Source organism: Asterias amurensis, chromosome 14 (assembly GCF_032118995.1).
Source record: "Asterias amurensis chromosome 14, ASM3211899v1".
Taxonomy (NCBI): Eukaryota; Metazoa; Echinodermata; class Asteroidea; order Forcipulatida; family Asteriidae; genus Asterias; species Asterias amurensis.
Genome location: NC_092661.1, coordinates 19,528,280 through 19,547,284, shown reverse-complemented (window position 1 = coordinate 19,547,284; position 19,005 = coordinate 19,528,280). Strand labels below are relative to the sequence as shown.

Sequence of the window (19,005 nt, the reverse complement as noted above, 5' to 3'; positions counted from 1 at the left end):
GCAGTGCTCCACAACATTGAAACAAAGAGAAATTGTCTTTCCTTGAAATTCCTACTTAATTTCGTTTTATAAACTGATGTTGAAAATACAACTTACAATGTCAACAATCTGCTTGATCAACATGGTGAACTGTACGACGACTTGATCCGAGTTATTCTTCAGAGGTCGCAGCTGGCTGTTGTAGTAGGGTTTCTTTAGAAACAGTCGCTGATATAAACGCTGCTCATCTCCTAGAAATGGGGCTCCACCTGAACAGATTAATGGTTCCAAAATACAAAGATGAAATTGACAAACATTAAAGAATAACATAAGAAGTTGTAGGCCTAGTAGAAATAAAAGAAGGTAGTTTGAGGTTGCCATTGCCAGTTGGTGTTCAGATCAGTCAGCGAAAGCTGAATGGCAAAAGTAAGCGACGAGAAACCTGTGACGATTGACAATTACACAACCACACATAAAACGTATCATTTGGTGACATTTTAATGAGCACATACCTCATTTTAGAGAAATTTTAAGAAGATAATCAAACTGTTTCGTACGAAAACAAGTCTATGGTCTTTATGGCGTTTCTGATCGCCTCATCACCACTAATTTTAGGAAGTGATCCATGCATGGTTGAAAAAGTGTAGTCCGGTAGTGGTTGATTTCATTTAATAGTTGCCAATGTACGTAATGCTTTAAAAATATCATGTTTTATATCTTTACAAAAAATATCTGCTGATTTGTCACAATGAGTCATTTAACTTTGATTTTCTTTCGATTCACTGGCGTAGAGATACAACAGTTATAACGTGGCTCAACGTTTACTCAAGAGGGCGCCATTTGAGACACCGTTGGCAGAATCTATTCCACTTGCTGCTACTAAAAGGTAATTAGTACCGCGATCCTCTAGATGTCATCAACGTAGGTTTACGTAGGTAATTAAAAGCAAGATCGCAGCTAACAGTTACCTTTTAAAACATACATATCTAACTGTTGAGCTTACTTTACTCGTAGAGGGCGCTATGTAAGTCCACCGTTAAAAATACAAGAATCAGCAGTTCGTTGGTGAAAAAGAATGTTTTGCTTGCAGCATATGATGAAGTGAAATTCTACCAAGAGGTTTAAACATCATGATTACATACAAGAAGAATAACAATAGTGAGTAAAATGTGTGTACAACAGGTAAAAAATACATTTGATCTCTTGGCTTAGTCTTGTACTTTGTTGTAATGGTGTATATTATCTCGATATATATACGTCTGCAGACACTTTTGTGTGTTTGTGAACGTCTGCAAATGCGCGCGCAAATTTAAATTTGTCTTGAGGGCACACCTATGAGTTCAAAGTTTGAGAGTTTGCACTAATAAGGCATATTTAAAGATTTCAATAAACACATAATAAATACGCTTCACGGTCGAAATGTTGTTGTTTTGTGGTAATTCTGGAGCTACTTTATCTTTTGAACTGTCAAACAGCCATCGGCTTGATCGGCCATTGTAACAATAGGCCTTATGTTACTTAGGCTGGATGCTAGGCTAGGCCCTAATGAGTAGGAGATTGCCCCTCTCACTCTGGTCTGACTTGTTTTGCGGACTGAGTTGCCTGAATTGTCTATCTGTGAGTACCGCCAGAGACATTGCCAGCTTCCCTCTAGCCTATATTAGTACTAAGTTGCTGTAACACGGAGGTCTATTTTTTTTAGCCTCGTGCCTGAAGTGTAGCCTTTTATTCATACAAGCAGTGTTGGTCTCCAACATTGCATTTAATATGTATGCCCCCCACCTAAAAAAAAAACAACGACGGAGAACGTCTCACAGAAACGTTCTTGACTAATATGTACAGCAGGGTGGAAATATTACGTTTTTGTACTGACTAACATTTGAAAGTCTCTGCTCGCATAGCTTTAAGCATTCCATATGTACGTAGCTAGCTATTATGCGGGGATAACTCTGTTGAGAGGAAAGCAATGGTCGTTAGGTGACTTGGAATTGGCAGCAGCACGAAATTGGACCCCGGGGTCCTAATTTCATGTCACTGCCAACTACACTCCTGTCAGCAGAATGAAGTCTATGTGCGTAAATTTAAAACAGTAGACAAAATAAACTTTAAATGGAAGGGGAAAACAACTCAAATTAAAGGCTTTATTTGCACAAAAATGTCTTTAAAAACTAAGTGAGAATCAATAAATGTTTCGAGTTTTTGAGCGGGTTTGTTTTGAGTACAAAATAAAACCACGGTCGTTAATAAATCCTGAGGGAGAGGGGGGGGGGGGTGGCAGAACCGTCCCTGACATCGTTAATATGACACAGTGATGCAAAGTTCAACCACAGCTCCTAAACAAATTACCTTGTCCTTCCCATTCACGCCTTTGATTTTGAACAATGCACATAAAACCTCAGTTATCAGTGGGATATCATAGTAGTCCAGCTGCTAAGGCCCATTATGTGGACAAATTGTGCACTTTGTGGTAAAAGCATGAAACTTCCTACAGTCGTTATATACACCCTAAAGATCATTTTGAGACTTGGACCCATCTTGGATCTCACCCATTTTAGGGGTGGAGCTACGTTTTAAGAAAGTGGGGGGTAAAAAATTTAATATGTCAGTTTTGACTATTTGAAAAACATTTCTGCTAATTTTTTTAGACTAAAATACATGACAACAGTTCAATAATTATTTGAAATTAATAACTGTCTTGAATTCTGCCCATTTTGTGGGCGGAGTCATATTTTTAAGAAAGAAGGGGGTAAAAATGTAATAATGTTAATTTTGACTAAATTTACTTTTCTCTGCTCTTTCTTTTAGACTAAAACACATGATGACAGTTCAATAATTATTCAAAAATTAATAACTGTCTTGATAACTGCCCCTTTAGTGGGCGGAGTCGTATTTTTAAGAAAGTGGGGGCAGAAAAAATGTAATAAGTTAATTTTGACTAAATTTGCTTTTCTCTGCTCATTCATAGCTTTTATAGTAAAATACATAATAACAGTAAAATAGTTATTTAAAAATTAATAACTGTCTTCCCCCCCCCCTTGTGTGGGGGGAGTCACATTTTTTGAAAGTGGGGATAAAATAAAACCATTTCTAGCCCCTTGGTTGTTGTACTGTACATGCAAAACCGTGTAAATACATGTATAGACATTTAATTACAATATTTCTACATTTTAAGTTGCAGTAACAGTGTTTACATTTTACTCACAGCACTTCTTTGCTCCCTCTTGAGAGTAAACGATTGGGTGCTAAACAAATTAAACCAGCAGTGATGCCTTAATGTTGAATATTCTTACACAGTTTTTGCCTCTCCAAATTCCCACAAGAGCTCATTGGAACTGATGATGTGGCCCGACTCTACCCATCAGCCCCCAAAATGCTATACAGATACCTCAACCAGCAACAACCAAGCATCAAGTTCACCGTGTTCACCATGGGACAAGGGCAGTCTGGCAAAAGCTGTCTATGCCTGATCCCCACCGCAAAGAAACAAGACAACAGCCTCCACCACGGTTTCCAATGAAAAATAACCAACATTGACCGTTGTACACCAGTTCTTCTTTCATTACCTTAGCATCTAAACACACCGTCTTGTTCATGGTTCCTACAACTTGTGTCTATGGTGTTCAATATATAGGACAGGATAGCCTTTGTCGGAGTTGTGGGTTTGCCAGTCTGAGTAATTCAATGCCGCCGTTCTGCTTTCTTTTGTCATGTCGCTCGCGTGGCTGACAACACCCCAGCTAAAAAGGCTCTTCGCATCGCCAGTAACTCCAGGGGAGGCCTAGCACCAGCTCCTGGCTGGAAAACATCTAGAGGCCGTCCAAGATCATCTTGAGGTAAACAGCTGCCTGGCCTAGTGAAATCGACCACAAAGCTCTATTGGACGTCGACACAGGAGATCGTAGTGCGACTGACCCTTGCTGTCTCTGCAGTTGATTAATTGAGTCAGAGTGAAGAGAATTGGCTAGTTGGAGTGACGAGTTGGTGCGGAACCGGTTCAGGAGGTACACTTTACCATTGGGAAGGTCTATCCACGGGAACTGGATGGTGCGATTCTTTTTCATCAGGAACTTGTGCCGTCTGGACCTTGCCACTGCGTGCGCCGCTCTTCTGCTTTAGCTTTAGAGAACCATCACTGATATGGCACACTCTCTTTGGATCATCTGAATAGGGAAATTTGCCTTACTCAGGACTGGTAGCCAGTCAGTCTTTGTGCAGCTAACAGCACCAGCGATGGTCCTCATGGTGCTGTTCAATTGAAGATCGAGTAGGCTTGAGAGGTTCTCTAAACTTGATCACAATATTCAGCCCCCAGCTAGCGCCGATGAGCAAAGTGTTTCGGCATTTGCTACCAAGAATTTACCAGTGACATTGTGGATCGTATTGTTTCTGGTCCCAATTTTGCCAGTCACTTTCTGCAGAGGAGTTTTAAAGACAATTGTAGGGTCACCGCAATCGTATGGACAGCTACAGTTTCAACCAGATTAACACCACCAAGCCGCCCCAAACTTAACTATATGTTCCCATACCCAAGGTCAACCACATATCACTACTCACTTTCTTCCGTGTATGTTCCATCAAGCAGGCATAAGGCCAATATACCTTCCGCTAACAAGAAACTTCATCATAAAACGAGGGATTCTTTAACCGACCACCGAATTGACTATAGTGCTGCAGAAGTCATCACTCTCATTCAGCCTTTTATCTCTGTAATCGAGAAGCCAAATGCCAACTGAAAGAATCCTGGTCTGGGGCTCTTCTTGAAAACTGTGACCATACAGTGTATCTAGGTGTCACCCTAGACCGCTGCCTCTCCTTTAAGACTCATGTTGCGAAGACCAAAGCCAAAGTCTGTGCAAGAAACAACATTGTCAACAAACTTACTGGAACAAGATGGAGTGCCAGTCCAGACACTCTTCGATCAACAGCCTTAGCCCTTTGTTATTCATCTGCAGAGTATGCGTGCCCAGTCTGGGAAAGATCTACCCACGCTAAGAAAATTGATCTAGCCATCAATGCTACATGGCGACTCATCACTGGATGCCTCAGACCAACACCAACTGATAGTCTGTACAAACTTTCTGGTATAGCCATACCACAAGCGAAACCCTCAATTCAGCCACACACCTGCTAAGAATAGACTCGGTCCAGGAAAAGCTTCCTCAACAAAGTCAAACCAAGTGCAGAAGCTGGGGCTCTTTGAACTGCCATGTGACATGAGAGACTTGGTTAACTTCCACCTAGAACATCCATGGACATAAGTGCTTCGGAAGAACTCCCCCCCCCCCCTGATGCTGACTCAGGTTGGGCTGAATAGAAGTGCCTCAACAGACTAAGAACATCAACTGGCCGGTGCAACGTGTCTCTCAAGAAGTGGGGATATCAAGACTCTGAAGACGTTACCTGCATATGTAAGACAGAGCCACAAACTATGGAGCAGAAATACAGAACTGAGGACCTTGCAGAGTACAACGCTCTTGCTAGGAACTGTGTCCAGTTCTGGCTGAAACACAATATATAGTGTGTGTGAACACGATAAGAAGAAGTTACCAGCACAACACCCTTCTTTAGAACATTAGCCTCCAGCTAAGTGACATTTGGCTCCTACTCTTCCTGACCAATGGATATCGACCCTCTATCCACAGCACATTTCCTAAACCCCCATTAACTTGGGTCAGACTGGTAGATTTCAATGGCCTCTCTAATGGCCTCATCAAATACCAACTCACCACTTTTCTTTTTCCCTGTACATGTTACCTATTTCAGTATTCCGACAAGTATGCTACAGCTTAGTGATCATTACACTTGTGTAATTTAGCAAACCCTCGTTTACTACTCTGGCCCCGCCCACAAAAGAGGGGGAAATAAAGAAACTGTTTAAACTAATGTATAAAAAATGTTGTTTTGTATAGTATTTCTATTCAAATAACATAAATCAGCTGAAAAAAAAATTAAAAAACAGTAATAGTTCACTGAAGATAACACTTTGTTTTAAAAACGCCCACTTTTAGAAATATTGAAACTCCGCCCACAAAAAGGGCATTTTTTCCACTAATTTTTTGTTCTCACTTATAATTATGATTTTCAAGTTTATATTTCTGGTCAAAAGAACAAAAAAAAAATTTCTAAGTATGATTTTGCCCAATATTTATATCAAAGACCCCCCTTTTATGCAAATGAGGCTCCGCCCCTAAATAGGCGAGACCCAAGGTGGGTCCCGGTCTTAAATTGTTAATTAGCCCAATACCAACCATCATAGCAAATTTCATGCTTTTACCACAAAGTGCACAATTGTTCACCTTAGCAGCTGCACTATAGACCCAACGGGGCGATGAATTAAATAAACAATAGCCGTGGGAATTTGATATAATTTAAAGCAAGAACGTATCCCGTATGAATTTAAAGTAAAGAGGCTGTACTGCTGGAAAAAACAGTACCAACGTATGCCTACTTTATTGTTAAAAATTAATGCCTGGTTTTGGTTTTATTACTAAACTTGCGGTTAGAATTTTTAATAGGTCATCATACTGCCCTCTGTTGGTTTCATCTGTCAAACTTGGGAGGGGCAGGTAGAACAAAACATTTCCCGTGGCGTTGATAAGATTGGAAAACTTAAATTATTGGTATAAATAAAATAATACAATTACATTCCCTATAGTGAGCATCAACATACTGCTCATTCCCCTCGCCATGGTCAAAACATAATTTATGTGTTTTTATTAAATTGTCCATCGACTGGTCATTGTACTATATCAATATTACATTATTTTGTTTCTCTGACCAAGCGCCTTCAGAATATAGAACAATGCAGTAATAATAATATCCAGACGCGGTCATTATTATTTGGGTCATTGTGCAAAGAGTAAACAACCTCATCTTCACTTCTTCTATTTTTTCCCCAAACAAATTGATGTTCCTGATGTGTCCAACAATTTTGGCTGCGTTATTCTAATGATGTATCGTGCCTCTCTATAGTCCACTGTATTCTCATTTACGCATGACGTTCTACATGATCGGCAGTTGTCAGACGGGCACGCATTAAGTTGTCACACGGTACCAAAATGAAGTCAATTTGATTAAGGCGCAATTACTGTACAATTGGCTTCCTGGTAGGTTTTCTGATGGGGACACAAATCACTCAGGTAATGAATGATTCGGAGACTACGCATCGATGCGTGCATTTCAAACAGGCGGTTCACAGCTAAACGACTTGTAGGAGACTAATAGACGGCCCTTTTATGGCTAATTAATAAAAACATAATTATGCTTTGTAATATTGGCTTATGTCTGGGTGATGCAAAATGAATTTAGCGTTGAACAGATGTCATCTGCAGTTGTTCGCAGTGTGCATGCACACAATCTGCAATGATGATGTGGCATATAAGACCGCCTGGCTCGTTCTCGTCCTCGATATATATTGTCCATGTACAATTTAGGCTAAATAAACTATAGCTACCAAAAACACAACCTTTGAAAATGTATCAATATTTACAGACTGTGCAAAGAATGATATTGGTGTCAGTGGCGCTGTGCAACATAAGAGTCACGTTGGAAAGTTTGATATTCTGGTCATTTAAATCCAAGAAGTACATGATATTGTTGTACGCGTACTGCAATAACCCTACATTTGAAAACCATTTCACGCCATCCAAGATTAACTTGTTTCAAATGGTCAAGAACTTGATGGTCCTTTGCTAGTAAGCCTGACAAGATGCATATTTTAATCTCCTTAGACTGACACCTTACAGGTATTCACACCATGTATTGTGTGAATCGCAGGCAAAACGTATCAATAATACATCAGTTATGGCACTCCATGGGCGATACAACTTAGCATACACCTGCGCTCACATCAACATGCACTTATAAGATTTCAGGATTTTGTTTTTGTGTTTTTACTTCAACAACGAGTTGAAAATACGTGATCATAAATATGGACGTGGGTAAACGTGGACAGTTGTGCAAGGCCAATATTCAAAGTGTTTAATCGGAGCCAAATTCAGAATAATTAAGGTATACACGCCAATAAATTTAAACCTTTTATCTTGGCAACAAAAAAACCGAAATATGATCAACCAGTTTTAGTTTTTGGTTAATAAAAAGAATGAAAGGTTGTTATGTTTCATTGGCAACACAAGGAAATGAAGTAACAAATAAATTAAACAATAAAAAGAATGAAAGGTTGTTATGTTTCATTGGCAACACAAGGAAATGAAGTAACACATAAATTAAACAACTTTCTCAACACACAGTGTCAAAAAGATGCAAGGCTAATAATTGCATTATTCAATAACATGTTAAAAAGAATTTGCTTGTTTTTTTTGGACGTGAATTCAATTGTTATAATTAGTCATCAATGGTCTATTTGATTTACAGTGCCTTTTAATAGAGGAAGCACGCATACAGTACAGACTTGTTTTGGCCAACATTATCAATGATGCAATGGGTCTTCTTTATTGGGGCTATAGCTGTTCTTTCCCTGGAGGAATATTTGAAAAGTAAGTGGGCCTTTGATCTGTGGTCTCCTAAACATTAAGACCCAGGCATCAATTGCAATCATCGGGTATAAGAAAGATTAAAAGATTGTCCTGGATGTCCCAGCAGTAATTTGCGACGGTTTGCATCTGCTATCATTTGGGTTTCTTCTTATATGAGATCCACGATGTACATCTCTGCAGTTTTCACTCATTCTATTTAGTGGGTAAATGGGTGATAAAAATCATGATTTATTTGTTGAGACGTAGTAATGGAATGTACCGTCGGCAAATCTTTCATGATTACTGACTATCACTTTCGATAAATCAGTAGCTTAAAACACCGTCGTTGTCTGCCCTTGTTTTATTTTAAGCATAAAAATAGTAAATTTCTGTATACTTAATGAGCGGATTACTTTAGGCATTTACTTTAAGCAACGAGACAGCATTGAAATGATTGTGTCCGCCACATGTAAGCTTAACAAAAACACTAATGGATTTATTTTGTGGAAAGCATTTTCATACATGACATTTTGCTGCCTTAAACGTGTGTGTCATTCATTGTAATACTGTTGTGAAACATAGGACATAAATGTTTTAATGAATACGAAAAATGCCCCAGTTGTTTGTTAAGTTCGCAATAGCAATAATGGACTGTATCATTAGGAGGGCACGCGTACAAACATCTCAAAACACAATGCTGCAATAATTTCCCATTAAAAACCATCAAAGAAAATTAATTGTGCAGGAAAGTCCAACGCCTCCTGTAAGTAATTACTCATATGAAAAACAGTCGTTAAGTTGGTCTGCACTTAAAAGATTTGCCATACTTTTATTGTTTAATTTTATTAACCATCGTCAACTAACGTTGCACTAAGGAAAATTCTATAGTCGTTACGGCTTTCAAAACGAATTGCTGTGTGCCGAACGGTGGTGAGCCTGGACAGCATGCCGCCTCGCTCGAAAGACGCTGAAGTGGGTAACCAATGTTCCTTTCATTGAAAGCGCCTACGCTCAAAGAAAACAGCAAATTTATGTCAACAGCTATTTGTGATTCGCTCAGATTTTATTCCTCTGAGAAATTACACATTAACTCGTGTCTTGTTGTTGGGGGAAAGCGGACATGCATAGGGACATTTTCAAAGATCAGTTGTACATGAGCGATGCATAATTCTGTGGGTATTTTATCTTCGTAAAAGCAGCGCAGTAGCATGCCAATTATATAGGCCAATGAGCAAGGCATGACAAAATATTGATCCACGGTTTCAGTTACCTTAAAGATTAAACTGTCCAATATGTAGATGTACACGTGTATATTTTAATGATTCTGAAAATGAGATACCCCAAGTAACATCTCCGATGTTATCTCTGCTCCCACGAACCCTGCTATTAATACAAACGGCCTACATGGATTGATAATCGGTGAAAACTTTATGTTTGATGGATGAGCTATGTATAGAAGGACTTTCACCATTTGACTCCCGCAAATGTAAATTTTTAAATCCTGTTCACCATTTGAATTGAGATTTTGTCTATGGCCGGTAACACAATTATTACCCCATGCGTAGATTGGTTTTCTTTCATTAGCATTGTCATTTCGAAATACCGACGGGTTGTGCGTCATCACCCTGTGTCTAGATCTAATATTCTCATAAAAGAAAAATGGCAGCTCATTATTAAAATGTTGCCATTTTTCATTTAGATAAGTGCATCAGTGGCGTCAAGGAAGACAATGAAACAATTGCAGCGGCTGAAGTGAAGGCCACACTCCAATAACAGGGGATTTACACATCACCATTATCAAGGGTAGGTGTGCTGATGCACTTTTCTTCCTACTATTACACAGATAGCTGACGGGGTTTAGAGCGTTCAGGGACAACTATTAGAGTCTTGCTTCATCGATTGTTAAATGTTCAGTCACTGTACTTCCAGACTTTAAAAAACGCGCAGGCGCGCATGGTGCCGACAGCTGAGCTCATTTTATATATTGAGAGCATAAAGGAGTGGAACTCATGTCAAAGTTTAAAGATAAGGACATGGACACGATCAAGTTCCCGGATTTAAAAAAAAAAATTCTTCTTCAGCGGGAGATGTTTTCCCAATGTCTGTGATACTAGATGAGTCCCTTCCCATTGAACTGGTACGCACGACTAGTCTTCGATCTGCAGCTCAACATTTCCCACTCTGCATAAGTGCCTGTTTTGCTTTTACTAAAAGCTCACATGTACTTTTGATAGAGAAGTACGGTAATTCCGTTTCAAGGATGACGAACGTAATATGACATGAAGAGTACTTGTACCCTTTTATCATATGCACGTGTTTACGGGCAGAGGGGGTGGGCCGAAATATACCGCTTCGCCTCCAAAGATAAATTTCTCTGTTTGAAATCGATATCTAATGAATGTGTTCACTAGGCATAAACAATCAGCTATGCATTAAAAATAAAAGCTAGCATGAAAATCATGAATAAGTATAGGAAAGTGGAATAGCAAATAGGCCATTCATTAAAAAGAGCACATGCATGAGAGTCAAAACAGTTTACATTTGAGTATTCCCATATGATTGAACTTGTGGTTGAACCAGCCCCAATCTGACTCCTTTATCTTGCACATGGCTGTAAGCATTCGCCCTGCCTGGTGCAGCAAATGAAGCGAGCAATTGGTACGATACTGTAGCAAAGCAATGGCGTGGAATGAACAGCGACCTTTTTTGCCTCATCGCAGGCCCAGATTTAGTCTCATCAGTGATAGTGGACATGTTATCTTAAGATTCCCCTGTGCGTCTATTAGTTTAAGTGTACTTTCAGTGGACTTTAAAGGAGATACCAGATGAACCATGGCAGAAGACCGTCATTTCAAGTCACTATGTCATTGTATCTCTGCGTGTAATATCAACCCACTGCTGGGCACGTATACTTGTACGTACGCCTTAAACCAACACTATTCAAGTTCAATCGATTCACTGTGGCCATATTTCCCCTTTCCTTAAAAGTATATTGTTGACCTTTCAATGGTGTAAAACACTGCATAATCATATTTGCTTTCTGATCGATTAACATAGCAAGGGGGAGGTCCCAATAACTGCATCTGAATCACGTGTGCAGTATATATTTAAAGGAACACGTTGCCTTGGATCGGTCGAGTTGGTCTTTGAAAAGCGTTTGTAACCGTTTTTTATAAAATGCATATGGGTAGAAAGATGTTGTAAAAGTAGAATACAATGATCCACACAAACATGCCTCGAAATTGCGTGGTTTTCCTTTTAACTTGTCAACTAACACGTCGGCCATTAATGGGGGTCAAAATTTTGACTCCCATAAATGGCCGACCATGTTAGTTCGCTTAGTAGAAGGAAAACCACGCAATTTCGAGGCAACTTGTGTGGATCATTGTATTCTACTTTTAAAACATCTTTCCAACCATTTGCATTTTATAAAAAACGGTTACAAACGCTTTTGTTTTGACCAACTCGTCCGATCCAAGGCAACGTGTTCCTTTAAGGATATCATAACCGGCGTACATATCATTGGCTGTTATTGATTGAAGTCAACCAACCAAATTGATTTAAACTATGATTTTGATTTAAACATCTGGCTGAGAAACAATTGTGACTGTATAGAAAATACAAGTACTTCGTGCCCTTTGAGTGAACAGGTCGTAATGTTAATCATATCTTTGGTTGTAATTTAATTTGAGCCAATGGTTCTTCTTTGCCCTTGCCCTCACGCCATAAAGACGTCAAACCTTGCTATATGGGTAATATCAATGGCTTTCCCCGGAGCTCAATATCCAATATCCAAACGCTTGCCTCGTACATAATAATACAACTCAAATTCTAACCATAGCACTAAATGTGATACCACCAATATGTGTCCATATAGACTGTAACATTAGTATGTTATTGACTCTCGGGTGATGTAGTAGGAAGAAGGGGGAGGGAGGGGGAATCACTATATGTTTTCCCCCATCACTCTTTGCTCACTGATCTTGCGTCTACAAGAAAACACATCAATATTAATGTTTGGTGACGTCTGTGAGACTTACACGAACCCATGCTCATCTTTTATGAGATGATCATGTTTTAATAATGGATACAAATAGTTACCAAACAGTTTCTGTTTTTACACAATAACTGTTTTGTTAATCTAACCTTCCAGCCAAACAATATTTAATATTAGTTCTGCAACCATCAGATAAAGGGGAAATTTAACACTATGAGTTCACAGTGATGGATATTCAATATATTAAATAACGTAACTGGAATTGTCGCGATCTTTACAGTAAAGCAACCTGTTGACCTATATCATGAAATTACATTATTCGAATTTAATATACCCGAATGGAAATAGTTGTTTCGGAAGGCCAAAAAAACAGCGTCCTTTAGTTTACTTAAAGAAAAACACTATATTTGTAGATCTCTTTCACTTGGACCGACTCACACTTCAGCGATGACTTTCTCTACAATAATTTATGAACCGTGCGATGTAATAACCGGTTATTTCTGGCCCCAGTGTTAATATTGCCCAGCGGTTGTGTCATTACCACAACTACAGTAGAGAGTGTCCCCTGCCCAGGAAATTAAAGCCGAAGTCTCACTTCGTTTCCTGAGAGCTGAAACTAATAGTCTCTATAATACTAGAGCCAAAAGCTTTCATTTTGAAGACAGGGAGAGAGTTTGGGTCCCTTAAGCCGTGAAACATGAAGAAGCTCTACGAGAGACAGGGTTTTAATGTTGCTTGAGTGTTGAGTTACAGTCTTGCCATGAGTGTTTTCAAAGAAGAGGGACCTCATCCGCGCGGTAACAGGTTCTGATACCCTTGCCGCTGAAAGATAAGATATGTTTTTAATATGAGAGACGAAACAGACAGGATGAAGATCAATTTCAAAGAAGACGACGAACTTCTTTAAAACCCAGCTTTGGCATTTGGGCTAAGCTGGCTATAATCATGGACGGAGCCTCTAAAAGATGGCATTATTACCTCATGGCATGCTAGGTGCTGGATTATGAAATGGTAGTTTTTTATCTGTTAAATCCTGTGGGAAATTATAACGCTTATAAATCAAAACCACGCTTGCGCATTCACCTTGCGTTTATTTGTTTGTAGTGCTTTCTAAAATCAAAATCAACGTCATGATCACTTACAATAAAGACACTTTCATACATTGCTTATGCTATGCATATAGCCTACATAATATTGCTAGTTGAAAATCAGAAATATCCCTGAAGTGGAAAAACTAGCTATCTCCCAATGACAACAGTGACCGATTGTTAATAATCTCGCCTGTCAAACTCCTTGCACATCATCAAGTGATTTCACATTTGAACCTTGAAATTGCCATCAGGCTTGAGGCGGCCGTCTAAACCCTCTGCCCTTCAAGGTAAATTCGCTAGCAATATTAACCGCCAATGAAGAGTTGCGTCTGGCTGAGACTTGAGTGTTACTCAAGTGTCTTATCTTATACTTCCAAGCTGCTAAAAGGTTACCTGGTCTATTGAGGATCTCTTACAGGACTTGTTTGACAACCCACTGGATTATAGAACAGAAAAAGGTGAAACAAAACTCTGTTATACCCAATCTGTGAACATAAATCGGTATCCATAATTTGAGATTATCAGCATGAGACATTTAAACGCATATGGCGCACACTGTTTACTGCAGCGAGCATTCGTTGTTTATATTATTCAGGATCTATATAACAACAGGTTAATTGAAAAGGCATGATGCCATTTCTTACAACAAATTAAACTAAACAAGGCGCCAGTACAATTTCTTCTTTTTAAAGTAATGACCTTTCTGTGAAGTTACCATGAATCAAACAAACACATTGTGTTCCTTTAAGGGCGACTGGAGGGGAGGTTGTTATAAATGGCATTCTCAAAGAATTAGGCAGAGCGGTGGGGAAAATAAGGTGAACAGTGAACATGAAGCGATGATGGACGGGGCGCGCTAGGCAAAAAAAGGAGTCAAAATGAAAATAATAATAACCTTGGGCAACTGTGATAGATTCCGAATCAAAGATGATAATAAAATTAGCGTTGGAATCAGGTCTGGGCCACGGTATAGTTATAGCTGCGAAAGGGTCATATGCAATAGCGTGAATTGGGATTAAATCCAGCGCTGACCGTGCTTTCATAACAACTCATGTCAAAAATAGTCAAGACGTGTGTGCATGCTTCATGCATGCAGGGCAGAAGTATATACATACGTAGAAAATATATAATGTCAATTTTCAACAAGGCATGTCTACGTCAAAAACACAGCAACTAAAACATCTAGGGATAAGCAAAACTTGATACCAATCAAAATCCAACTAATCATTCTATATGCTTAAAAAGGGTTTGGGTGAAGTTGTTCCTGTTTAACACGTAGATTTCAAGTGAGCTTTTAGGAAGAATGAAGATTCACTCCTATTGGTATACTGTTATGACATACTAATTTATATAAAGAAACAAATGTTGACGTTGCCCTTGTTTTTTAAAAGCAGCGCAAGCAGCCTTTAATAATCTTCTCATTAACGTGAGAGGAGACCATGTATTTCCCATGGTACACTTATTCATTAAAAATACAATTCTTCGAAAGGTTAATCATCTTTGATATCCCAAGACATTAAATGGCTCACAGCCACGATGGATGAGGGCTATAATAAGAAGTATCCAAATGAGAGTCAAATAGTTTATAAATTATCTCGCCTGATATTAAATTATGTTAGAATATAAACTTCGTCCGAATACAACGTTATACTCACGGTAGTAAATTGGCCTTTTATCTATTTACACAATAATATGACGTTTGGCATGCACGCCACGATGCATAAGTGACAATACAGGCAGCAGTTGCGGCAATATAAATGAGTTAATTTGCATTTCTTCAATTTCGCGTTCTGTTTTGGTTCATAAATTATACCGCAATAAATCAACCTTCAGCAAACATGCTCCAACATGTTTCATCAGAGGTTTTGTTAAAACGTGTGTTATAACAAAAACAGTTTCATGTAAATAGATCTAGCCGAGTTATAATAGGTCAGAACAGACGTGTCACCATACATACAATATGGTTTCTGTGCAAATTAAAACAGAGTTTGTGCGCGCCATGTTATGATACCAAGTTCGCATATCGCTCGACTAATCAAACGAAATCTCACCATGCTCATTGTTTGTCCAATTTCCCCCAAGACGAGATTTCAATGACGAGAGTTATTGAGTGATGGAATGCCGCAGGCTAAACAATACTGCAATGGATCGGGCCATGTGCATGTTGTATTGATACAATCAAAATATTAATTATGCTGATTTTTTTGTTTTACGCGATTACTGTTATGTTGTGTATACGATAAAGGCATGTGTAATTTACTGTAGCTTGGAATATAAATTGTAAAAGTAGGTATGGCAGCATTAATAATTCATAAAAACGCAATTAATTGTATTTGTTAATAATTGATACTTTTATAATTAAAGCCTTGGCCTATTTATTGGTGTGTTGTCATATGATGCTGATTGGTTTACACATCAGATACTATTGATCCATTACTGATTGATTCTATGATTGATTCACGATACAGGATCGATTAATCGATGCTGGTTTAAGACATACAATTCCAATATTTGTTGTGAAGATTTATCTCAGCAAGAGGTATCATGACCACAGGTTAGCCTTGAGTTTTACTCCTACACAGAGTAACTCAGTGACATATTCAGAGACATCTTCAGAGACATCTTCTTTGTTTTCTATAACGGCAAGTCCCACGCCTTTTATTTAGATTTGAGCTAAATTTGTTACATCAGTGTGGCTATGAAGCGGCTTCACATAATACTCAGCTTAAGCGTATAATGTTCACGTTTACAACATTATAGAATCATTCCAAGTTCTCAGACTATTTTCCTGTGAAATTTACTTCAGAGATATCATAAAATTACACAAGCCAGGTTTCTGAAGTATGTGCAGATAAAGCAGACAATAAATTGTTTTCATTCATATTTCTCATGAGCGGATAAATCTTTCCTGTTCATGAAATCCATTGTAATAACAATCCATATTTTGAGTCGGTTTGAATTGGTTTATTTTCGTTAGATATAAAACCACCTCACTAAAGACACAACTTGATATTCTTTTTCATTCCCAGTAAGGATTATGAAAGCGCCATTGTGTAAGGCTTAATGGGATTTGACCGATGCGGTTTGAGATGCATATTGAGTTAAATTTTGACAAGTTTAATATAAATAAAGTTGAAGATTGCCGTCGTCATGGTGATGAAGATCACCCAAACGAAAAGATAAAGATGAAAACATAGTCACACGGAAAACCTGAAAATGTATTTTTCTATTCGCTTGTTTGAAGAAAATAAATGCATGATTCACCTCGACTTGACAGCGACAAAGTATATACAACACGCACTGTGAAATTGACGAATTCAGCGACGGGTAAATTTCAAGGCGTGTTTAGAAATTAAGCAAAGTTCCCCCGAGGCAAAGAGTGCCGATCGTGCGAACACCGCGCCTAGAGATAGATACAAAGACAAAATACAATTTGATCAGGTTGAAGACATTATCTTGTATCGCTTTACTGTTTTCGTCAATGAGATGTAAAAATCGGCTTTTAATTCCCCTTTTATCTGGACACGCACGCCTTTTAGCGTTTGTCATTTAACAGTGTGTAAAGCAGTTTAAGGAAGAGTCAAGTTCGTGATAGTATTAATCACAGTCCGATGCCTGAGGTGATTCTGCTCTAATGGATATCAAAGTAAACCCGCTAGTGAACTTTTATATAAACAGAATAAATGCACGGGTATTGAGACGCGTCTTTTGTCAATACGACTGTTTCCATTTTCAACCCATTTGTCATCTAACTGTGATCACAATTGTAAGTTAATTTCTTCACCCATCCCGTGAACTCGAGTTATCCCCTAATACGATGGCTAATTGTTCTTAAAACAGTAACTTAAATCAACAGAACCGTTTATAATGTCTTCATTGCTAGTTAACATCGAGATAACAAAGGTTTTGTTGCTTAACGGATGGTCAAAACGCTTTGACGGCAGCAACTGATGCACTATAATCCGCAGACATAAGTTGTTTGGATACCCTCTCTGAATGAAACGAACTCATGGTGGAAAGTTCATACCACTGTTCATGGGTGCAAACCTTACTCCAGTTGGTAACACATCAGTCTATATACTCATAAGTATTTATGGAGAAAGAATTAACTGTAAATAGTTTCAAACCAAAGTTGGTTAATTGTATATACAATTCAAAAAGGTTTGCTTATAAAAGGGTTTATTCTTCAAGTTGCATGCTTAGTAATGTACACTGTTCACTATAATATAGATGACAATAACTATCACAGTATACAGTGCTAACACACATCGGTGTATGGGTAAAAACCAAAATTAATATTCTTTATCCCCGATGCAAATTTAACATCTATTATATCGTTGCAGTACCCGCTGCCAAAACATAGGATTCGAACTGCCTCTAGCTGCCGGGCAACCTCGGTAGTCTAGTAGGTAAGACACTGCTCTAGAATTGCAAGGGTCGTGGGTTCGAATCCCACCCGAGTAACATACCTGTGAGATTTTTTCACAGGACTCGGGAAAGTACTGAGTATACAGTGCTAACACACATCGGTGTATGGGTAAAAACGCAAATTAATAACTGTCACACACATTATATCGTACACTGTTAGAAACTAATATTTACCTTGTGTGCAGTTCATGCAAAGCCAATCCTGCGGTGAGTAGTCCGAATAGCAAGACGCACATGACATACAATTGTTTCCATCTAAAGTTCGCACAGTGTGGATTGGGCATTCTCCATTTACAGTCAAGGGCACCACTAGTGCAGAAGTCATTCGGGTTAAGACAATTATCATCATTAGGAGAGATAATAACATTGTTCTTAGGGTACAGGTTGCCATTTTGACACTGCTGTTGCTTGAGCGGTATGACGGTGGGCAATGCACGGTAGATCTAAGCTGATGAGGATAACACGTCCTCACTGCGTCAAACTCTCAGCAGTGATATCAAGTAGTCTGACGTGGTCATGGCCGCTTCGTCGCGTTGCTTTGTCCCTAAGGAGCCTCTCCCTTTTCCACCCTGCAATACATCATTACAAATAAGCCTCATTAATTTATATCATAGGCGAACCTTGTATATTACAGTAGACTGATTAAACGTATGCATTCTGCATATCAAAACAACTAAAGAGATGCCCTCTGCCTATCAAAAAGATGGGCCATTTAGAAATAGTCTGTTGGACACAGTCGCGTACCCTGTAAGGTCACCAATAGTAACCGTACCAAGGCTCCACTATGTGACAACATCAACAATCGATGACAGTTGATTCAGAACTTTTTGTATGTGAACAATTGTCGACCTATTGTGAATGTTTGATGAAAATAATATTCCTATTACGGTCATTTGGTAACAACAGTTATTCTGGTCACAGTTAAGTGAACGATAAGGTCACTGTTTAGCCACCAGCCTGGCTACGAGGCCAAACCATGTGCAAATATCAACAAACTACAGTCGCTAGCAAAACAACCGTGGTCGCATTGCCAACT

At 38.8% G+C, this 19,005-nt stretch overlaps 1 protein-coding gene across 4 annotated transcripts in view; it reads right to left on the bottom strand.

Moving 5' to 3' along the window:
* LOC139946896 (neuronal acetylcholine receptor subunit alpha-10-like) overlaps positions 1–19,005 on the bottom strand; it is a 37,239-nt gene that overhangs the window by 6,803 nt on the left and 11,431 nt on the right. For 3 of the 4 annotated variants that reach the window (XM_071944666.1, XM_071944667.1, XM_071944668.1), the window contains exons 2-3: positions 18,144–18,538; positions 97–248 (exon numbers count right to left, since the gene is read on the bottom strand). In XM_071944666.1, the coding sequence (XP_071800767.1) occupies positions 97–248; positions 18,144–18,360 (369 nt within the window). In that variant the 5' untranslated portion in view covers positions 18,361–18,538. Of the gene's footprint in view, positions 1–96; positions 249–491; positions 761–18,143; positions 18,539–19,005 lie in introns of those variants that run through there. The other variant, XM_071944669.1, reaches the window with a different exon arrangement.